Raw genomic sequence first — 25,311 nt, 5'->3', positions numbered from 1 at the left:
ACTTAATTACAAATATTAATATCTCATGTAATATCAAAGAGCACAATAACGCCTCGGCTGTCTCCATAAAATTGCTCATATATTGAATAACATAGATACAGTAGATACACTATAGTAACCGTTAGTAGAAATATAATTATTTAATTTTTCAATTTAAGATGATAATTTTTTATATGTAATATTTAGTACGATGATAATAATAATACCTCGGTATACGTCTGCTTTGGAATACGTCCAATTCGGAATACGTCTTGTTTGGAGGTGATAAATTTTGCTCAGTATATGTATATACGACTTCTGTTCGGTATACGACATAAACTGTTTCTGTGAATTTTGCGTCATTTTTAAATAATTATCTCAGAGACAAAATTAAATTAATAATCAATTATATTCGGTTATATCAATTATAGCTGACTGATCATACAAGTAAGGATATCAGAAAATATGTCCTATTCGATATAAGTCCAAACATCAGAACCGGATTAAGGTCGTATACCGAGGTACCACTGTATCAGCAGATTGAGATTTAAGATTATAAGGATAGAAAAAATCGTCAATATTCGTTAAAAGAATTGTATAAAAAGCTTTTTCTCTTGAAAGTAGTCGTGAGACAGCTCTGGGAATAAGAAAGTCGGAAAATTCTTTTTGTACCGACATTATTAATTTAATTACTCGTCACGTGAATGGAGAACCGAATGGGGAGAAAACGCAGGAATTAATCAGTGCCTTTGTCAGTGAATTTTCTTTGTTAAGAAGGCCGCTCTTTCTCTTATTAAAAGATGTCTATATAATACATTTAATTTAATTCAAAAATAATGAAGTAATTATCAATCAGTCGGTAAGTATAATAACAGTAGTTTAAATTACTTATAAAGAAAGTTCATTCTTTGATGATAAATTTAGAACTTGAAACGATATTTTATAAGATTATATACTGTTTAAACAGTTTCTAAATATTGCCTCTCACTTGCCCTCTCACCATTCTAAAATTCCAAATTTTCAATATTTCAAAATACCAGAATTTTTTCATTTCTGGAGGACCTAACCCCAACCTAGAAAAAATCTTTATATCAATGCTTTTAAAGTTGAGATTATGAAACACATATACAACTTACAGTTAATTTTAATATAGGTATCAAACATTTAAGCATACATATTTTGCTTTAAATAAAAATAAAATACTATAATTTGTTGATACAGTTTATACGACGAAAGTCTGTATCAAGTATTGTAATCTGTTATTCCAGCTCCTGCATCGCTATTTTATCTCTTTTTTCATTTCTTAATACTTAAAATTGTGGATAAGATTTCATTTTATAAAATTCCATGAAAACATATTTTTTTGTATTTTATATTTTTCAAGGAAATGGCTTTTTAAATTATTTATTTTGAGGTCTCTTAGGGTGGCCTTCTTAATGACAGAATGATCGAATATTTTAGTGTTCATCATTGTTCTAGTTAATTGTTTTGACATAAAAAATAACACTTTTCAATAGGTCTCAAACCAATGCACCCCATATTTGGTAAAAAAACTATGCGCCTATTGTAAGATCAGAATTATAGAAAATAATACTGATCATTTTGACTAAAAAATCTGTTTTATTTTCTTTTAAAATAGATCCTGAAGTAAGTTGAAAAATTTGTTTTATTTTTGTGATTAGGAGCTTCCATGTAGATTGAAGTATTTCAAATTGCGATGAGTAGAAACGTGTATAGTTTCATCGAAACTAGAATGAAGAAATAAAGATCCGCGAAAGACGGTAAATAAAATTATAGCTAGAACCTCCTGTTATTTCGATCGTTTTAATTAGTGGTTTAAAGATAGAACGTCAAATCCTTCCGGCTGACAATAAGATTCGCCAAGTCGTAAGCAGCCAGTTTTATGCCTGTACGAGAAAATTACAAAGATATCGAGTAGCGCAATTTAATACGTCGTAAATTCACCGTCTCGACTCCGAATGTATTCGCTTCCTTACGTAGGTGCCAACGTTGCTGCATTAATATTAAAAGGCATATACGCGCGATTGGAAGCCAACCGAGATTGAGCCTTCCATCGTCATCGCTGTTTTTCGATTACATCCAACAATGATCCTTTGCTCGCTAAAGTTCAATATGAAACGACTGGAATATCTTTATGCTTGTTGGGAATAATTCATGTTTAATACCGAGGTCACGCAACAATTGTTTATTTTTATATGTAAAATTAAAACCGGCTGAAAAAAGGAAGCAATCGGTTTCAGTTTATAAGTACCACCATTACAGAGCTACGTAAAATTCAGAGAAAAAATATTACAAATACTATTTAACCCTTAAACAACGGAGCCCTGGTCAATAATAACCCAACCTTACAAACCATATACAATAATTTTTAAAGAAACAGTATAAAATTTAGAAAGCAAAAATAATATCACGTACAAAATTCCATTAAAATTGTGACTCTCTCCATGGTCCGCCGTCCGAGGGTTAATCATTAGATTCTACATAGTTCAAATAAAATGATGCTTTAAACAGAAATTTAATTTTCATTTTACGATTCTAATGCTTATAATTTTATTTTCAGCTATACGCGTGATATAAAATAAAATAAATAATTGACTATTTATTATTTGATTTAACATTTCATTTAGCACTGTACAATTAGTGAAACAATCGGGATGTACACTGATGTACATATAAGTTCATTGTCTTAAGGGGGTTGAAAATCGTTTTACTATAATTTTTTATAAAAGATACCAGTACTATGCTAATTATTTTTAAACAAGAAATGTTAAAACCATCCTATTGATAAGTTTATAAGTTTCAGTATTAACTTGAAAAGCAAGGGTATAACTAAATAGGTTCCGGGGGGGCTGATTAAAAAATTCTAAGATTCTAAAAAATTCAGTTAGGATTAACAATATTAAATACCGAATAATGTTAAATAAAGCTAAAAGATCAGACCAGATATATAAAGGCCCTAGTTATGCCAATGTTGAAAATTATAATCGCAGGAATAAATAGTTGCTGAAAATTAAGTGATCATGAATGTATGATCAATTCAAATACATGTACTTACAGATCGAAAGAAACAGACCAAGATACACACAACATTATATAAAAAAGATATCCTGAATGTGAACTTACCAAGCATCTTGCTGAGATCGGCATTGTGGAGATCAGGATTCTCGTCGGCCAATTTCTTGCGCTCGACCTTTGCCCAGACCATGAAGGCGTTCATCGGACGACGTATCCGCTGCTCCTTCAGGCTTCTCTGGGCTGTACTGCCAGGATGGCACATCTTCACCCCAGCAGGAATCGGTGAGATGCCTTGTTGATATTCCAGAGACGGGCCGGAAGCCAGCCAAGACATGTCCTCCAGCCGCTGTTGCGCCGGACCGCTTAACATTCCCGGTATCTGAAATATTTAAGTATCAATCAGCCGAGGAATCTTCGAACGATCGTTCATCCTCTTTTCTTGATAATTAAACACGCTTGCTAATAGATTCACTGAAGGCGGATAAAAAGACTTCTGTGAATCGGTGGCGTTACGGAAGTGGACAAGAACAAGCGAGAGGGGTGTGAAGAGCCAAAAATTTTGGGTACCCGATACTCGGATCGGATTGGAAATTATTTCAGTCGACTCGGGATTCCCGAAATTGGAAGCGTAGGCGTTTAGTGTAGGGGGAACGAGGGTTTCGTCTCCCGGGATGCTTTTTATTTAGTTCGGGCCGGGGACCGTTAGGTGACGGCGAGATGATCCTTGACAATGTTCTCGCAAGCGGTCACCTGGCATGCAGTTCGAATACATATATAGAAGTTCCGAATTGCGGTATGATAGGTGTCTGGGGCAGGGATCGTCTGTTGTCAGCCCCACTGGACGAGTCTGACAGACGATCCCGAGACGAAAACGCCCTTTTTCTCCCCTCTCCTACAGAAGTATGTATTCACAAAAAATTATATCTAAAATTCACTCTGAGCCGACCAAAACAATTCCCGTCTCGACTTTTTAGATATCGGGTATTCGAAACTTTCCAGTTTTCACACATCTATCCTGATATTTTCGGGTTCTCGTACAATATTAATCATAGTGTCCATTCGTCTAGTGAAAAAGCACTGACTTTGGAGTCCAAGTTTTAACCGCAGCAAATATCATAAATCTAAATTATTTAATAAAAGCGTTAAAATAATTAACATAATCATTTGATAAAAACTTTAGAATATTCAATAATTTTTAGAATTTCAATAATTTATTTGAAATTACAAAATACACTAAACGAACGGATAATATGATTGATAATTGTACACCTTTATTAACTAATATCATTGATACTGAAATTTAACGATTATTACCGAGCCACATACGTATGTCGTAAGCCTAGGAATAGTCTGAAGAAGTTAACGCTGAATTGAAATGTATTAGCGAAAATCTAACTTTAGTTTTTGAGAATAAGGATCTGTGAAAACGAGAACTTCGTTTCTATTGGTCTGAAAGTCTACACGAAGGTGGACGTGTCTTTCTCTGATTGTGCTTTTGAGGTATCGGTTCGAAGGATTTGGGTTTTTCCCCTGTCAAAAATTTCCTTGAAGTCCCATGACATGAGTCACTGCAATATCCGTTTATAAATAATTTTTACAAGCCTTCACGCATGCAATGACCGGCTGTCCTAAAATCCTCATTGCGGTGAGTTCTTTATTATTGCGCAAAATTTGGACTCAATCACTGTTCTGAAGATTACGTATCACCCTTATAAGGCCTATTTAATAACTATTACATATTCAGTGATAGCAATGAAAAAATAATGAAAAATAAATCTCAGAAAAGATATTACGAATACTTATTTGCAAATTAATCTGGCAAATTCAAAGAAAGAAAATCTCTTTAGAGCAATAAGCTAGCGTTGAATGTCGCGTTCAAAGCGCTTCTTCTCCGTTTATTTCACTGGAGCTGGCGAGGAACGCTGTAAAACAACTGGAACGTAGGTGTGCACGCGTCACGTTCGGACGGAAACAACGTTCGATGAATGAAGAAAAATATACGCGACTCTGTTTCGAAGAAACGCGTCTTGAACGCGATGCAAACGTAGACGACACGTACCGAAATGATTTGGGTATCGATGGGCATGGAACTGTCATTGCCGTCGATGTTCGACTCGATGTCGTAGGTCCTCGACGTGGGTGTCGCATAAAGCGAAGAATGAAGTGCCAAGAGTCCGGGGGAACCGCCGTAACTGCTCACCGGTGGTGGTGTCACCTCACCCCTGTCATAATTATCCAGCATCCTGTAAATTTAAATGAATTTTCATAGAAATTAATACTTTAATCCTTTCACTGTGAAATATTTAACATATTGACTGCCGCGGTGTACGTCTCAAATGTAACATATGTAATTAAGTAATTAAAAAAGAAAAGGATCAAATTAAATAACATTATTAATATACTAATAATATAAGGTAGAGAAGTGAACATTTAATAAATTATTATGAGACTTCAGTATGCCATTATAAATGTTAGTTTTTACTGTAGAGCTCAACTATATCATTAAATAAAATTTAATTAAACATTTTTGGGAAAATAAAATTCAATTATCCATATTTGTCACGTCTAAATTATATTTTTAGACCCCCCACAGTGTTTCATTCATTGTTGGTTCACATCCTATAAAATACTATTGATATGCAGTATCAAGCATAGTAGGCTCCCCGGAAAAATGGCGCCCCCCCCCCCACGGTTTCCCCCGTTCCTGGATTTCCAACCACCGCACCGCACCGACTAGACTTCCTCGGATTCTCGACGTTCCGGGTTCCGGGATTCCTATTCTTCGCTGTAGGACTTCTCTTTCCTAGACCCCCGCCTTTCCCCTTAAGCGTCACCAATGAGAATGACGATATAAGAAAGGAGGACCGATACATGAACTATATTTGCCAAATTGATTAACTCCAAAAAAAGAAATTGATAAAATATAAAAAGTTAAGCATCAATTGTGTGCTGAGGCACTAAAATTTTAACAGTTCATGATCGGCTCATACATGTATATAGATTTGTTGTCTCCCACCACTTGAGTATAAACATTTACATAGGAAAATTTGAATTGATATTTATGTTATTATTCATACTTTTAAATTATATACTAAATTTTATAAAACTTAATAATTAATATACAAATATTGTCAAAATTAAGATTTTAAGAATTCCTACTTCCCCTATAACGCCATTTTCCCATGAGAAACCTACATTGCACTGTTACACAATTTCTGTTGTACTTAGCATATTTGTTTTCAGTATACAATAAATCATTCTGTTTTGTACTACTACTTTGATTAAATAGTACCTTCACATATCTCTATAATCTAGCATAGCTTTTTCTAGCATATCTTTTAAATGATGCCATTGTTGACTAACAACAAGTAGATTACAATTTTTTATGAGAAGGATTTACATACTCAACATCAAATTATGGTAAACTTTTTTTATTTCGAATTCCCTATTTGATATCCAACAACCTCATATCTTCTTACCTTTAAAACTATAATCTTACTTTTCACTTATGATTCATTAATTAACATAAGTTATTGAAATATAAACTTTATCTTGTTTTCGATGAGTAGTTAACGGTAAAATCACCAATACATCCGGCCAATAAAATAGCGAGCTGCGTACCGTTTCGCTCGAACGAATGCTCGCTTGTTTGTCATGCGAACCACATTATACTGTTCTTCTTCGATACGTTCAGGCATGAAACAGATCCAGAGTCTGACGATGAGAGGTATTCAAGCATCTCGGTAATTCAACCGATTCATTCCATTTTCCAAAGATTTAACGCGGGCTAATGTGACGCAAAGGTGATTGAGATTCAGACTGACAATGAATATTATGCAAGTGATACATGAAGATCTTGATGTCATTTTAGTGGATATAATATACGACTTGTGTAGCATCTGGAAAAAGTGTTTTATATGCGTTTTGCTTTTACTAGCAGGGCTGAAAACAAGGATGAAAATAGCCTTGCACAAATAAATTAGGGGTTCTTTTTTGGCATTCAAAAGATGGTGAATCTACTTGCTTTCTTCCTGAAAATTAAATGAGAATTTTAAATATAAAATATAATTTAAGAAAAAATAAATATAGAAGCACCAAATTAATTTATATTTTATCAAATATCTCGACTGTGTTGCAGAAAAAAGGTGAAAGCATGCAATAGTGTACTAGAGGCCAGAAATGTTTGGTGACCCCTCCCTATTAACCCTTGAAGAGAGCCTGAGTCAGTTGTGGCCCAAACTTGCAAAACGTATACAAGAATATTAACCTAAAATCAAATGCGTGATTTTTAAACAAAATACTTTTATACATCAAAAATTTAGAAAATAAGAATAATATAAAATACAAAGTTAAATTACAATTGTGCTATTTCTGTATGCTATTCACTATACTATTTCTATATATTTTTTATTATTGTAGTTCCTTAGTACATTAATAGTATTTTCTTATTATTCAGTGAAATTATGTTAATGAAACAGTTCACTGATAACCAGCAGGGCAATCAACGTGTTAACCTGTGAACTTGAATTATTTGCAATCAGAAAACAAATCTTTTTCATCCTCACTCGTATAATAAAAACAAGAGTTAATTTATCGAAAATGATATCCTTTTATCATGAATCATTTAAGTTATCTACAGTTTTTAGTACACACTTTCAGTAATAATTGAATGCTCGAGAAATTTACCGATGCGTAACAAAATAAAGATTCTTTTATAAGAAATTTGTTTAAATTAAACATTTTTCTTTATGTACAGTTATTTTTAAATTTACGCTATGATGCATCTTTCTTTTAATTAAAGTATAATAATATAATCGAAGACAAAAATCTTTAGTAAATGTATTTATTTATTAGGTTATTCACTCGAATGACTAATTAAATCCTGCATCTTATCGTTAATGTAAACTTTCAAGCAACATTTACGACGTCCTGAATTTCATACAGGAATAAATGAAACTATGATTAATTTTGATAAATTAAAATATACAATTACAGTTATGTAAGAATTATATTTTATAATTGAACCAACTAGTATGACGGATACAACCTCACAACCTTTTGGAAATTTAAATTTCACACATCATGAGCATTTCTCACGTTATTAAATCGCAATTAAAATGCTGACCCAGGAAGAAAAGAGCACGAGACCGAAGGAGACGATAATTAAATTTTGTGCTAAGGAAACGCGTTCGTTTTAAATTAACAAAACATTCTCTTTTCGGTACACGAATACACCGTACTCTTTAGAACTATAGAACCATAATCCAGAGATGTTAAATCTGAAAAACGTGAGTACTGATTCATTTATTAAGATAATATTCTGTGTTCAAATTTAATTTCAGACATGATGAAGTTGTTAATAAACACGACTTATAAAAAATAGGTCCACGTGCAATTTTGACAAATTCAATTTACAATATCTTCTAAAGTCTATACTAATCAATTTTCATTCAATTATTATGTCACTGCATCATTTCAATACTTGAATGTTTACATTATTATTTTTTACTCTATTCAATATTTACACTTGAATTTTCATAGAAATCCAATACCCATATTATTAGAAACATGGAAAGAGAGCCACAATTTTAATTTAACATTATACCTTGCATTATACTTTCATTTTCGACATGCTACACTGTTGTTTTTAAGTTATTCCTCTAATATACGAAACCTTTTCATTTAATTATCTTTAGGTTAACATCCTTGTAGGCTCCGCTGTTCAAGGGTTAATTAAAAATATTCGTATTAGGTACACTCGCGATCAAATACTTTCCTAAAAAAAATGGCGACATTAGGGAATCAGGAATTCTCAAGATCCTAATGTCGACGATATTAATATTACAGATAATTTAAAAAAATATATATATAATTATTAATTATTAAATATTAAATACTATAAAATTTAATGTATAACTGAAAAATATGAATATCAAAAATAAATAAATATCAATTCAAATTTTGCCGTGTAAATGGTTAGATTCACTATGGGGACAGAGAAGAACTTAGGACATCGCTATTTTTCCTAGAAAAGCTTGATTTAATCACAAGTGTAGGTACTTGAAGTTATGGATAATAAAAATAATTAAATGTCCTGAAGATAATAGGTAAGATTTATTAAAAACAAAGATACTACTTAATGAAAATTTGTCCACCTTCAACATTGCAATTACAACGTTAATATCTACTTTCATTTTGAATAAAAAAAGGAATGGAAAATTATAAGTATTGTACATAAATTTTATGAAATTTGCATCCGTCTAACAATAACACCGTTGCAATTTGTCTTCATCTCATTGTCAGTTACTATTTATCATTTGTATGATTAAGAGATGAAAACAGTAGATTAATTCTAAATATTATGATCAAGAAAATAATTTAAAAAAGACCATATTTTTATTTTGTATGATAAAATTAATTTTAAACATTTTTAATTATCCATATTATCGTACGTTGCATTACATACTATATGTATGTACTTCTACTGTGTCAGTGAATGGGTTAAACTTATACCTAGGCCCAATTGTACTTAGGTACCACCTAATATAATTATTATCAAACTAGCTGATCCGACAGACGTTGTCCTGTCCTTTCAATAAAGTTTGTGATCGTTTTGTGAATTTGTGAAAAGCTATTGGAAATGTGTAAGCAAAGTAAAAATGAGAAAAAAAGAATTAAAGCATATCCATCGTTCCAATCGTGAGTTATGGTCTTTAGTTCATACAAAAATCCCATAGAAAAAAGCACTTTCATTTTTTCCCGAATTTTCCATTTTTCCGGGCAACTTTTCAAATTTTTCTTTCCCTAAAAACCTTATTTGGACTATTACGAACATTAAAAAAAAAACGAAATTAGCCATATCGGTCCAGCCGTTCTCAGGTGATGCGCTTACCAACGAACAGCATTTAATTTTTATTTATATAGAAGATAGGTAAGTATGTATATGTACAATTTAATTTGAACAAAAACAAAGTTTCCTTATGAAAATAATCTCAGCAGTCACACTCGCGTGTGTGGACAGAATTCTTTCTTAAGAATAAACATAAATAAATATAATCGACTGGAGGAGATCAGGTTACCAAACGATAATCTGACGAGGCAAAAGTCAATTATTCTGGTTCTGGCATGGCTCGTTGTCGGTCGACACCGTCGCGTCGCGTCGCGTCGAAACGGTAATCCAAGGGGAACAAAGACGACCTTAAACGACGCGGATGGAATAGCATTCGATTCGTTCGATAGCAGAGCAACGCGAGTGCACCGGCAAGAAACAGGAGGAGATGGATTCGTACGGCGTACACAACCAAGGTAATTGACTTTGGCGTGTCTCCGTTTCGTCGTGGACGAGGAGGAGATAGAGAGGAAGGCGGGAGAAATCCCGTGGGTCGCTCGTGCCCGAGCCACGATTGATCTGTCAACCCCGTTAGGAAAAGAGTTGATCGACATGAATGAACCATTCAAGGCCACTTAATGGAATTCCCACGATTGTCCTTAAGGCATAATGCGACCGTGCCAGGTATAATAGTATCAACAGCTGTCCTCTGTTGCATGCCTACATTTATATACGAAACACGATACTACGTAAGTGTGACTGTGTACGAGGCTTACGCGTGGATGTGTATAAATTTAAAAACATGTAATACACACGTGTGCGCATGCATATATGTATAATGGACACGCGAGTGTTCTACATAATAGCCATTGTTTCATTCGGATCCCCGCGAGGAGAGATGCTGACGTAGGGCAAAAACGTAGCGGCATTTTCATTCAATAAAGTTTGCTGGCTAGTAGCGACCACGTTTTTGCTAGTAGTCCTCCGAGAAGGAAGCCGGCTACTGTGCATTCGACTGACAATGAGGTATACTATTCGATAAATGAGATCGATACAAGGTGTCATTTTAACACTCTGAAGAAAAAACTTACATTCATTTAAAAAAATTAAATTTTAAATTAAATTAAAATTACTTAAACTCGTTTAAAAAAAACTTACGATTCTTATAATTTCATGCTACTTTTTATATATTTGATAAAGGATTATTGATAGAATTATGCTTATTTTTTGTATTTAATTTAGAATATTCGTATTTCATTTTGGCGAAATAATTCAAATGTCTTTATGTATAAATATGCCTTGCACGTGTCCGATTAAGCGAGGTTAGTTTTTTCAACAGCATTTTAATGTTCGTCTGCGCGGACCAATCAGATTATAAATGGAAGTTAATAACGTGTGTGAAGTTAGCCCCGCACTTTTCGAATTTTGTATTTTTTGAAATTGTGCTGCATTGTGCTACGTTTGTGCCTTATTGTGCCGTAAACCGCAACTCTGTAAGTCAAAGCGTACTCAAGAAAATTAAAAAAAAACAAAATTTTTTATAGCCCCGCACTTTTCGAATTTTGAGATTTTCTTTTTTGTGCCGTATTGTGCTATGTTTGTGCTGAATTGTGACGCAAACGAGAGATCGATAACATCAATAACAATTAAGAAAATAAATAAAAACAAAATTATACTATCCCCGTACTTTTGCCGAAATAAAGTTTTTTTTCCCCGGATAATTTGCGATAACTTGTGCTACGTTGTGCCGTCGATAGAAACTCGATATCTCTAACCATTTTGTAGATAAAAAATGTTGAACTTTTAGGAATACGAAATTTAATGTTCGTACAACTTACGAACGGCGATAGATAATCGAATTCTGCAAGTTGTGCTGAATTGTGCTACTTACAATCTGCGAGACACATGCGTTAAAAGTTGATATTAGCTTAAGTGTCAATAAAAATTAACGAAAAAGCTTGGGGGTGAATCAAAAACTTGAGATTTTCGAAATTTCTTTGATTGTGCGGGATTATGCTAGACTAGCACAACAATTTTTCCTAATGACAAAATTTCGTCAGATCGCCAGATTTCGGAGCACTAGCAAAGTTAGGAATTTGCATGCGTTTAAAAGCTGGATAAGTGCAAGGTGGCTATCCCCTCCACATGGGGGCTTCCGCCTTGGCAACCGAGATGCTCGACGTGAAAGCCGTGTAATATGATCCGAACCGTAATATCAGTGTGACTAATACCAATTCAATGATAAAATTTTTTTATTTTTGTCCTTTTCTTAATGAAACTATTCCTAATGCATTTGTGAGATCTTTCTGATTAAAATGATATCAAACACGATATAGTTTGAATTATATTCATTTATTTATTTACTTATTTATTTATTTAGAATATGCTGCGGAACTATTGACTGCAAATTAGGTACTTTATGATGTTAGGATAAGCCTGTGATCTCCATGAAACCGGACAGTTTCTTCCCATTGAAAATTAAAGTAATTTACAAGCTAACAATAGTAATAGAATAATAATAGAATAAATAAACAACACAGAATCGACTCCTCGGCTGAATACAAACGATGTGTACGAATGCAGAACCGACGACACCTCGGCTGGATATCTGTATACAATGTTTGGGTCCCAATCTCTCTTGCACTTATCCAGCTTTTAAATGCATGCAAATTCCTAACGTATGATTCCTAACTTTGCCAGTGCTGCGAAATCTGGCGATCTGACGAAATTTTGTCATTAGGAAAAGTTGTTGTGCTAGTCTAGCACAATCCGGCACAAACAAAGAAAATTCGAAAATATCTAATTTTTGAATCATCCCCACCTTTTTTTGTTAATTTTCATTGACACTCAAGCTAATATCAACTTTTAACGCATGTATCTCGCAGATTGTAAATAGCACAATTCTGCACAACTTGCAGAATTCGATTATCTATCGCCGTTCGTAAGTTATACGAATATTAAATTTCGTATTCCTAAAAATTCAATATTTTTTATCTACAAAATGAATAGAGATATCGAGTTTCTATCGACGGCACAACATAGCACAAGTTATCACAAATTATCTAAAAAAAAAAAAGTTTATTTCGGCAAAAGTGCGGGGCTAGTATAATTTTGTTTTTATTTATTTTCTTAATTGTTATTGATGTTATCGATCTCTCGTTTGCGGCACAATTCAGCACAAACATAGCACAATACGGCACAAAAAAGAAAATCTCAAAATTCGAAAAGTGCGGGTCTATCAAAAATTTGGTTTTTTTTAATTTTCTTGAGTACGCTTTGACTTACAGAGTTGCGGTTTACGGCACAGTACGGCACAAACGTAGCACAATGCAGCACAATTTCAAAAAATACAAAATTCGAAAAGTGCGGAGCTAACTTCACACACGTAAGTTAATATGGCGTCAAATTAACCTCGAAAAACCGTTCAGTTTTACATGCACATCATTTTTGAACCGATAGATCCTTAAAATTATAATTTGCATATATGAATTTTTCTCGATGAATATTAGCAGAATACATTTTAAAAAGACAATAATTATATATGCCCCGAAGTAAAGTTCAACCTCCTTTTCTATCTAATAATAGATTGCACAAATGTAGTTTGTTAGTATTCCCTATAAGAATAGGTTTAATTTAGGTGAGACTTTGTAAAATAGCTAAAGGTAATTACATAGGTACAAATATTTATCAAGTTTCAGGTAAGAAATAGTTTAAGTTTAATGAGACTAATCCACTAAAGTTCGATCCTTATAGTCTAATTCGAAAACAGTTAGAAATCGTAAAAAATATGTTAACAAGAACTGAATGGCTTCTGACATACTAACAATAAGATCAACTACGCATATGATTTGGAGGGTAATTTGTACCACTCAACCATTGAATGGCAGACCATGGTGAGAGCTACAATTTTAACAGAATTTTATACTTCATATTATTTTCATTTTCTAAATTTCACATTATTACTTAAAAAATTATACATTTAACTTTAGGCTAATATCCTTATATGTCCTTATCCGTATATGTTGTACATACGTTTGGGTCACGGTTAACCCAGGGCTCCTCTGTTCAAAACTATCATGGAAAGTGCAGGTAATAATATTTATTCTAACATAAACCTATTTATATCGATGTCATAGTTTTACAGAGTAGAATCACTCCTTATAAAAATACAGGATTTTATTTTTTAGTATATTTCAAGAATGGTGAGAAATATCGACAGAAAGTGTAAAAATAATTTTATCAAAAAATCCATCCTTTAAATTCAGTTTTGTGCTCTATAAATAGGTATATGCAAAAATAATTATGAGTAATCTCTTTTCATACACAATAAACATATTACACCAACCAAGTACTTAGATTAAGCGAACAGAACAGATTACTGAATAAAATTGAGATGACAAAGTTTAAATGAACTCGTTTATTAATACAATTTATAACTAATTTATTAGAATTATTAAATTCTCAGGTTCATTTCAGATTTACCTACTAACATTTTTCATTAAATTTGTTCCTGATTTTGAATGATATATTGTATAAATTGAATATAGTTCAATAAATCATTTACAAACATTAGTTTTATTACAGTCGTAATTTTCAAAACATGTAACATAAGAATTAGTATAAGATATTTGTCATAATTTTTAGAGGTATGCAAGAAGCCGGAGACATCTTGTCGGGTCGAATTGGGTTCTCAAAAGTACAAATACGCGAGAACTAAAAAGTTTCGGCTACCCAATACTCCGGTCGAGTCGGAAATTGTGTTTTGATCAGTTCGGAGTAAATTAGATACAGTTTTTTGTGAATACTTAATCCACGTTCATGTTTAATAAAGTTCGTCTCGAAACACAGTTCTCCAAATTTCGGGAATCCTGGCTCAACTGAAATAATTCCAGACTCAAGTATCGGGTACCCGAAATTTTCGAGTTTCCGCATACACCTAATAATTTCGTTCCCTGATACCTGTGACACGTTCAAAGATTTTCTCTATGTTTGGAAATTTCTTGCGAATTATTATCCATGCATGTAAATTATATCGTTCTGTGTTAAATGCAAATATCTTTCAGCACACGTCCAAGTGTATATGAAGAAGTGATAAAAAAGAATGTATGATATGTGCATAAATACATGCATATTTTATGCAAATATTGCGAGTGTAAGGCTGCCTACATGATTCTTGTATCAATTGCTTTCGAACAGACGCTTAACAATGTGGTGAAATTTATTTCTCACTACTGGGCTTGAAAGTCGCTGGGGTTCATATGTATATGTATACCTTTCATTCTTCCTCTCAATGATAAAAATCGTCGTTTCTCTTATACTCAGAGTGTCTTAACTACTTCGACCACCCGTAATTATAATATTTTGTTATTTGTGAAGACATAAAGAAAAATGTTTCGATAGGAAGTTATTATATTTCAAGGAAAAATTTCAAGATTTCACAGTAACTCTTGATTTTCTAATGGAATTATATACATGTTTTTTCCACAGATGAATTTTTTAATACATTTTGCGTGGAATTTCCCAAATTAAAAAATAACATAAAGCATTCTTTTTCATCCTCTTCTATAAGAATTTATGCAAACTTATCTGGTAATATTACAAGCCTAATATTTAATTTTTTTTACTTTCATTTGATTCTACAATTTTAAGCTGTAACGATTTAAAGAATTTTTAAAGCCTTGAAACGCTTCGTCATTTAATCCCAATGAATTGATGGCAACAACAGAGACAACAAAAACAGTTTCTTAATTGCATTGCAAAGTCTGAATTTTAGGTAGATTATTGCGAGGCAATGAAAAAACTATAAAAACTCACGGTCAAGATTCCTCAGGTTCAGCCAGCGTCGGTGCAGCTGCACCACCCACGCATATGATAGATACGCCACTGCCTTCAGCATTGTTTCTTTAATGATTCATATGGGGTGATTGTACCAAGAGTAGAGGAAGCAGTTTCCAACTGCAAATGCAATGAGCTTGTGTCGTATCGGAAATATTAAATCCTGTCGGTGTCATCGAAGGTCTCGCCGCTAATATACACGCGGATCGTACATTTTAAGAATCATTATAATAATATTCAGACACGTTACAGTCACAGTATGAAAGCTGGTTTTTTCTTATATACCATGTACCGTAATATATTAGCATTAGATGTATAAATCATTTGTCGAAAGTACATTTATTAACATAAAAGAAACAATACTATCAAAATAATTAGTTGAAATTGATAGCAACCCTTTGCATCCATATATAATCATTATAGTAGCTGTAATTGCGTTACGTGCTTGATACAAATCATAGCTATAAGTACTGTCCAGCCCCTTAAAACTCTACTCTTGTGAATTTTATGCGGGTTTTAGTTCGTGCGCGGATATATTTGCAGTGCTGATGTCGTTTTTTTACACGCATCTCTTGTAAATTTTGCACACTACTTAAGATTTTGTGACATCATGTTCCCTTTAGAATTTTTGGTATGACTTCTTTAGTAGACCAAGCGATCTACAGTGATCTACTGATGCCATAAATAGTTAAGTACATAAAATACTTCTTAAATTATCCAGAGGTTAATTTTTTAAAATAATATTACTTTTGGTTTTATCATTTTTCTTACAATTAATTGTAAACTACCATGTTTAATCAATATCCTTTTTTTTCTGTAGATATGACACGTAACATTCAGGGATGTCTACAAAGCAAAAGTCATTGCAGAGTGCCAGTATGACTTCGTGGATTGCCTTCTTTTCTTATATTTGTTTCAAATTTAAATAACAATGTATTAATGTAATAAATTTCATTATTTTCCTAAATACAGTCTTTATTTGTTCCCTTTAAGTATTTTTATTATTTAAATAAATTTTGAACTAAATAATAGCACATAGCACATATGTAAGAACCATGTTCTTGCGTGCGTATCTTACCGATATAATGTAAGTAAGTATATAGATTCATAGCGACATCAGCTATGATTCCTGAGCACGAACTAATTTGCGTTACAGCACGAAATACGGTAGTTTGGAGGGCTGGTACTGTCCTCCGTTCACAAGAAGTTTTGTAGGACGGCACGGGGGTAAGAGAAGATATCACGCACACATCTACCAGTTCCGTATCCGTGACCGCTTCGACCAATAATACATTGCGATTGACGTCACGAGTGAGCTGAAATGGGCCGCAACCAATCAGATCGCGTTATTTTCATGGGATTTCTTGTCAGCAGAAGACAGTACGGACAGTAGATATTTATTATGTATGTATACACTTTGGAGGATAGGATTATTAATTAATTTACATAAATTGATAATACTCCGTATACGCACTGCGTCAAGCTTAGAAATACTTAGTCTTCATAGGATTAACCCTTTGACTGCTATGGACGCACATATGCGTCCGATGAAAACTATCGGTGCAGACCGTTAGCTTGTACATCCTAATTATAATCAAATAAAAGTTATCAGCGTATATATATTACTAATTACACATCATATGTTATCACATTATAATGATATGACAAAACACTGAAAAAGAAACAAAATGAGAGAATAAACTGAGAAATGAAATGGAATAAAAAGAAAAGTGATGTGTTATTGACTTGATTCAGCAGTCAAAGGGTTAACTAGAGCCTGATATGAGAAAAGTGCATTGGGCAGAATAACAAACATAAGTTTCGCGTTATAGAGTAAAATGTCTACTTCGTTTTGTTACACTAATTGAAAATTTCTCAAAGTATCTCATACAAGTAATTTGTGCATTACCAGCAAGGGCAAAATGAGACTTAAATTTTTATCAGGAAATTAATGACGTGACAGGCCCTCTTGTAGGATACAGACCCTAATTTTAATTAATTAGACCTGAAGTCCCTACCGGCCAAGGTTGCCAAGGTATTTGCGCTTTAGTGGCTGCCGGTTACCCGGATAAAACATGTTTACAATGCTTCTGTTTATATCGTTCGTTCAAATCTTAAGATTTTCTTTTAAAAATCGGCGATATAAGTAATGCTAGCACAAGTTTTGTTAACCTTCTCTTTGTGTGCAAATGTTTTAACATTAATCGTGCGCAGGTGTAATTATACCCCATGCATCTTCAGTGCAAAATATAAAAAAAACTTTTAGCTGCGTGACTATTTGTAAAATTTTATTCATATTTAAAAAGATAGGTATTAAAAATTGTTATTAGCCTGGGGTGTATTTGCACCCATCTACAGAGAGAAAAGGTTAAATATATTTCTTAGACTGTAACAGTAGATATGTTATCTACTTAACACTCTAAAGAGATTATTACTAAATGAAATAATATGTACTTCCAGAGAAGAAATCAACATCATCTATGCAGCCCTAGTCGAAAAAAAAATATTGACCACTTTCTGATAGTTCCAAGCGATGCACACAAATTAATATGTTTTAAGAAATCTGGATAGTTAATCACATCGCTGATGATTCTACGATCTTTATGAGATCGTTAATTGTCATTATTGTTAAAAGTTTTATCAGGTAGTATTTCGGTTTTTACTAAATATCATTTATTATTTTCACAATATCTCGTTACTTTTATTATCTATCATTTCTGGAACCTAATCGATGTATTTCTAATTAAGTAAATGAAAGAATTTTCATATACATATTTGGTGAACTTTAGCTTGCATTTTTGATGCAAGTGACTAACAATAAGTATAAGTTTAAATATAATTTGGTAAATGAAAATTAAAATAGGAATGTAGTCATTGAAATTAAAAAAGCCTTGACATATTATGTTCTGTCTTTCTTTTTTTTAGAATGCAGTCAATTTACCCTCGGACAGCGGACCATGAAGAGGGCCCCATGTTATTTTTCCAATATGTAAAATCCTTTCGTTTAAAAATTGTACAGTTAACTTTAGGTTAATATCCTTATATATCTTTTATAAGTTTAGGTCTCGATTGACCCTCGCTTCGTTGTTCAAGGGTTAATGTTTCCTATTTCTTTATTATGACATTACACTCATTATTATTTCTTAAGCTCTCTTTCTATGTATACACATATGTTCTTATTTCTATGTTTTTTTTCTTCAACCTTAAATCATATGTACAAACCTGATCAGTGACGTCATGTCAACTTTTTCCTACGTATAGAGTTTTACCACACCCTCCTTTTTAATAAATGAAAATTATTCTGATAGATTTAAACAATTTTGATATGTCGTTGTGCTTGACTCTCGCTCAGGATAAACTATTAAAGGGTTAAAAAACTACTTCAATTTTTTGGAATCTAAATTAATACAACGCGTTTCCTTGCTATACTACAAAAATATTATAGTTTTTGATTAAAAAATGTAATTACAGCAATTCGATGTTGCAGTGGCTTAAAGCGGTATGTTGTATCGTCAGCTTGGTTTGTTTGGGTTACAATGGCTCATGTTACTCCGTGAGATTGTCCTGATGCCCGTTCCTGCTCTAAATCGGCACGTCCGTCGAGGCTCATGAATCTCGGCGAAACAGAGAAAACTCGGTGCACGGTTCGATACGCATGCGAGCGACGGGAACGGGCCTCCGTCAACGACACACTTGTCGTTCCACGAGTAAATTATTCCCCCCTCGGGTCAGACTCCGAGGGGCAGGAGAAGCAGAGAAAGCTTTCGAGTCGCGGACGCCTGACGGCTGACGTAGTGGCGCATTTTATTCAAATAATCGGCGACGACCGAACACACCCTTGCATTGCTCGACGCAATGGCCTCGAAAGCGACAACCGAGCGGTTCCGCGCATACCGCTTGCCGCTCGCCAACACGCATCGCGACCGATCTGTCGGTGGAATTTTTTTTCATTCGCACGATGAAAGATGTAGGGGAGAGTTGCCTAAACTCTCATTTAAGATATTTTATGTTACGTTCACTATTAGCGGAATTATATATAAATATACATTTAAGAACACTATATTAACACGATCGTTACCGCGGTCACGTTCCATAGCCTAAGTATCAAATTTTGGCTGTGTTTCCGAATAGCCCCACCAAAATTGAGAACTCAAATTCGCTATATAACCTAAATTGACTACAAGAAACCTATTAAAGTTGGATGTCTTACCGTTTTCGAGATATCGTGGTAAAGTTAGGTTAGGTTAGGTTTTATATATGCATAGTATCGAATAGCATATGTTCAGTATCGAATAGCGCATACGTAGTCCCAAAATTGTACAAAAATTTCTTATCACGATATCTTAAAAACGGTAAGACATCCAGCTCTGAAACCAATTTTAATCGATTTCTAATAGTTAATTTAGGTTATATACCGAACTTGAGTTCTCAATTTTAGTGAGGCCATTCGGAAACTTATCCCAAATTTTCATAATTTTACATATATTATGTTCCATATGTTTTCTGAAATGTAATTTTCGTCACAGATATGCAACGCTGGGTCCTGGCTAATTCTTATCATTAGCGCGTCACCTGTGTGACGTATGGTAGTGAACGTGTTGCTGCAATAAGAAAACAAAACCTATGTACCTAAAAACGATTTTGCAATCTTTTGATAATGTAAATGTGAATTAACCCTTTGCCATGCAACATCGTGCCGCACTCGCGATGCAATTTACAGTTTAAATGTGACAAAATTGGCTGGTGCTTTTGGTATGGTAATTATAATATGCTCAGGCAAGGATCGTTGAATGCTATGTATACATGATATTTAATTTTTCTTTATTTGTTTCAAAATTGAAGTAGCTTAGACTGATACAGCTATCGAAACAATCATAGGCGAAAGGGTTAAGGAATAACAAATAGCCTGTTTTAATTCTGTATCTATTAATGACCGCTCTGTTTTTGAATACTTCTCTAAAGTTCATTTAAACATTTTTCCGAAAAGAAAAACGAGGTAAGTTGAGATCCATTTTCTATTACCGCTCTATTTTCTTGCAACCACATATTTTTGAGATATTCTAAACACAAAACTGCTGCCAATAATTGTTACATTTGATGGAACGGCGTGCAGGACTGGATTAAAATTTGTGTAGTCCGGTCCTATTTAACCTTCGAGAGCCTTCATAGTTGATAAACTTGGTTCAAAAATTGATTCTAAATAAAATTCAATAAAATTTAGTTTTATAGAAGGCTTATGGTGAGGCCTCCTTAGACCCTCGAATCCGGTGCTGACGGCATGTGAAATAATTAAGGTAATTTTTTAAGATATTCTTTCAGTAATAAAATTTACTAGAATTAACCAAATACAAATAAATTTAATTTCTTATCTTTACAAATTTATTATAGAAAAAAATCTAGGAATGCTCGAAATTTACGCTATGCAAATTATTAATTATATACTTAGTTTATAATAAAACTTGTAGCAAAAAATGAACAAGTTTTGCAATTGTTAATTCTTATTGTTATTTTTAATTTAAAAAAAGAAGTAGAATAACTTTGAAATACCTAAACATAAATTTAAATTTCCTATAAGATTATCGCATGTCGAGATTTTAACTTCTTCATCTTGATTATTACAGGTAGAATTTCATACTTTTGTTGTCGCTGTTTTATAACCTGTTCCACCAAGATGGGTTCAAACAGATAAATAACAAATAAATGCGAGCCACTGGTTCAAGCCAATTTTAACTATGACTTACGCTGGAAACATGTAATATTCATTACCAGCGACAAGTTGCTGACGATATCATTGGATCAGTATATTCATATTTTCTTCTTTGCAAGTAAATTATGATCATTTTTAATCATTATAATGTTAGGATATGCTCTAATTATTATTCAAGACGATAGATATAATATCAATGTATTCTGTTCCTTTTAAAAACATTAAATTTAATTTTCGAATTGCAAGCCACTAAATTTTAGACTGTTTTCCATTTTATATATTTTAAATTATTCTTTTGGATATTATTTTTCCAGTGTGAGAGAGTTGTTCATTTAACAATTAAGTGCGTAATTTTAGTCACTGTACCGTTGCATACGTTTTATAAATTAGATAATACTGTATACTCTATATTATTTTTAAATTCAGTTTATGTCCTGGGTTCTCGCCCTGTCCCATTGGCATCCCCGGGGAGAATGACGATATAGAAGTGGTTCCGTTTTATATGCATAGGTCTGTGGCTCCCCACCACTTGCGCATAAACATTTAGGCGGAAAAATTGGAATGAAATATTCGTTATTTGTATTTTTCAATTATATATTCAATTTTATTGAAAATTATATTATTTTTTTCTAAATTACTTTTTTAATATTAATATCGTCGAAATAAAGATTTTAAGAACTCCTGGGTCTCCTCTGTCGCCATTTTCCTTGGGAAGCCTGATTTGATCACGAATGTACAAGATTAGGATTTGTGATTACTTTTTAAAAGAAAATAATCTGTAGCTTACAAAAGCTGTATACTCAAACGGCAAACTATAAACCAGAAAAAAGTGTGTTATCTCAACTTTTAATTATCATAAATAAATTATTGCACAAAGATGTTAAGTCCCATTATATGAAATTTTCTAAATTTTATTAAAAAATGTCCTATGACTTTACTAAGAGAATGTTAGTAAACCAGCTGTTTTTCCACAAATGTAGATGTAAATGTAAACGGCTTAAAATCGCGTAGTTATCGAACGAAGAAACGGTTCGCGGAGGAACTGGTAATTTTATAGGCCCCTGATTAAACTTTTAAATCGAATGACCAATGCGGTTCACTTGGTAAGCGGAAGTGACGACCCCAGCCGCTCACCTCTGCACTACTAACGCTCCGGCGCGTTTCAGATTTGAGAACGAAGAAAGCGCATCCCCGAAACCTTTACGGGTTTAAGATTGCGGAACGGACGTCGTCGTTGGTTACCTATACAGGGTGTCCACCATAATAGTCGCCATCACTTTTTAATCTCACAAAAAAATAATATTAAGAAATAAAAATTAATTAGTAATCAATCGACAAAAAATTGCAATGCATATTTCCTTCTAAAAAAAAAGAGAAATTAAAATTATCTCCTATTTTCCCTTTTTCTCTTTTTTAATAGCGCTATATAATCTTGTATAGGTAATTGTGATATTATAATTGATAATAAACAACTTTTTACTTAATGAATATTATATTCTTGCACGTAACATATTTGGTCAGCCTTTTGGAAGTGTTTAGAAAAATGTGGCAATCATTGCGATGAACACCCTGTATACCTTCTTCTGACCTCAGACCGTACGATCATTACGTACGACTTCCGGTAACCGGTTAAAAAAAATCGAAGATCTTTCATGACGACCTCGTGACTTGTACGTACTCGTTCTTCATATTCGAGGAAAATTTCAAGTCATTGAATAAGCTGCACTAATTCCTCTGTTTGGTTTCTCGAATCAAATTTAAGTAGTTACCGTTGAAAAAAATTTAAGAAAGTAGAAAGCATGGTTAACACATTGACTACCATAGTGAATTTGGCTATAAAGACACAACGAAACACTAATTATTAACAGTCATAAATACGATTGGTTAATTTTCAGATGTAGAGGATTTTAATTTACTTCCTTAAGATTATTAGTATAATACAGTTTTGTTTATTTTTTTCTATTAATTTTTAAATAGTATAAAATTTAAAATACCGACCACGGTGATCCCGTGGCATTTGATGTGTTAATCTTGTAAAAACCTAACACGTGGATGTGAACAATTAATTTTCAAATTGAAGCTTTTAATTTGTTATCTTGTATCATTAAGATAATACCAATACTGTTTAAACTTTTCTTTCTTTATTGTTATAATTAACTAGATTGGATTGTATTGATCACCAGTGACCAAACAGCATTGTTTCCTTCTTTTCGTTTGTATTGAGAGTTGAATTTTCAATATATTTTTCAGTTGTGAGCAATTAAAATAATTTCCCTTCCTTCTTTTACCTTAGAAGTTCACTTTTTTAGTCTTTAAGAGTGTAAGAGAAAATTGAACTCTATTAGATTAATTTCTCAGGCAACTGTTGTTTTTTCGGCTCTCCTTTGTAAAGTTTATTTCAATAATGTTAAAACAAGCATAGAAGATTTTAATGTTGCAAAAGAACTCAAGAAATGGAAATGAAATTAACGTAAAAAAACTTAGATGCAAAATGATTTTTGTTTAAAGCCGCCTTTTCATCCATATTAGATTAATTCCACAGACTATTAGTTTTTTTTTATATTAAAAGTGGACTTTTCAGATCCTTTGCAATACTAAGGAGAAGCACAAAAATGTAGAGTTTCGTTTGATTATAATAATTATATTAAGCCAAGTTTATAAATTCTTAGAATGGTAGAATAAAAATAAAATTAAAAATTAACCTATGATTAACTCACTTCAATATTTCTCTTTTTTATTAGAAATTGATTATTTCACACGAGAAAAGTAAGAAAGCATGAGAAAACTTAAAGGTGAATAGCAAACGGAACGATTTCGTTTCTTTCAAATTAGCAACTTTGATGGATCTTTGGAATTGTAAAGAGGCGTGAGAAACGAGAAGAATAGAATGGTGTAAAAAATTACTAATTAATTTTCATTTACTAATTAATGTCAAATTTTATCCCGTTTAACATTTATTAGGCAGTAAAATTTAACTTTTAAAATTAATTTCGTTGTTTAATGCTACAACTGTACAGAGGAATATGAGATATTACAAACTTCCTGAAAACTATTTCTTCTAATTATTTAATAATAGTCTATGTTATTCATAGTTTCCTTGCATTTTATTTTTTAGATTGCAATCTGCTATTCCTATTATCTATATTTTTAAAAATTCATCCAGCAACATTCCAAAAGTATTCAGAAAGATACTTACAATTATCTCTTTAAAATTGATTTCTACTCATGATCAATTAATACACCCAGCGCTGGATTAAGGAACGTGTGAGGGGCACTACAGTCCCAGACCCCATTTTCAAGGGTGGCCCGTTTTAATCCTTCTATTAACTGTGTCAACAAATTCCAAACTTTGAAACCCACTACAATTTTGCAAATGTTTACCTTATTACTATTGCAAAAATAAATCTTCTTCTTTTAAACTTTTTAAATATTTAAATTATGAAAATATGGATCTCTTGAATATTTGAATGAATGAAATGTTATTTAATTTTATTTAGAATAAATTTCAATTTTTGAAGAAAATTTAGTAATTAAATACTTAATTATATATCGCTAAAACGTTTACCTTATGTTATATTTGCAAATATGAATATTTTAGGAGGATTAAGACCCATTTCAAAATGTTCAATGTTTCAACAACAATGATGTATTTCAAGAGATCTTGGTAATAATAATAATCCATGTAAAACAAACACGGAATAAAACATTAATATAAAAAACCGAATAACCTAGAATGAAAGATTGATTCATGTGCATATGCGAGAGGGAGTTTTGACAAAGGGAACACTTGCGAGAAGTAATATCCGACCACCTCAATTCATTAACTCTCACCTCCATTGTTTTCGTCAAAAGCAAATTTCCTCGTGCACAAGTGAATTTTGATTTGCTAATAAATCACTGTCATTGTCTGTCCGCGTCATTGTTG

General features: G+C 32.7%; 1 protein-coding gene across 3 annotated transcripts in view; it reads right to left on the bottom strand.

Moving 5' to 3' along the window:
• The window catches only part of LOC114877517 (putative transcription factor SOX-15), a 101,516-nt gene that overhangs the window by 49,395 nt on the left and 26,810 nt on the right, over positions 1-25,311 (bottom strand). For 2 of the 3 annotated variants that reach the window (XM_029190184.2, XM_029190186.2), the window contains 2 exons: positions 5,075-5,258; positions 3,124-3,394 (listed from right to left, as the gene is read on the bottom strand). In XM_029190184.2, the coding sequence (XP_029046017.2) occupies positions 3,124-3,394; positions 5,075-5,258 (455 nt within the window). Of the gene's footprint in view, positions 1-3,123; positions 3,395-5,074; positions 5,259-15,658; positions 15,684-25,311 lie in introns of those variants that run through there. The other variant, XM_029190187.2, reaches the window with a different exon arrangement.

This window comes from Osmia bicornis, chromosome 6 (assembly GCF_907164935.1).
Source record: "Osmia bicornis bicornis chromosome 6, iOsmBic2.1, whole genome shotgun sequence".
NCBI classification, from domain to species: domain Eukaryota; kingdom Metazoa; phylum Arthropoda; class Insecta; order Hymenoptera; family Megachilidae; genus Osmia; species Osmia bicornis.
This window is presented reverse-complemented; position numbering and strand designations above follow the sequence as displayed.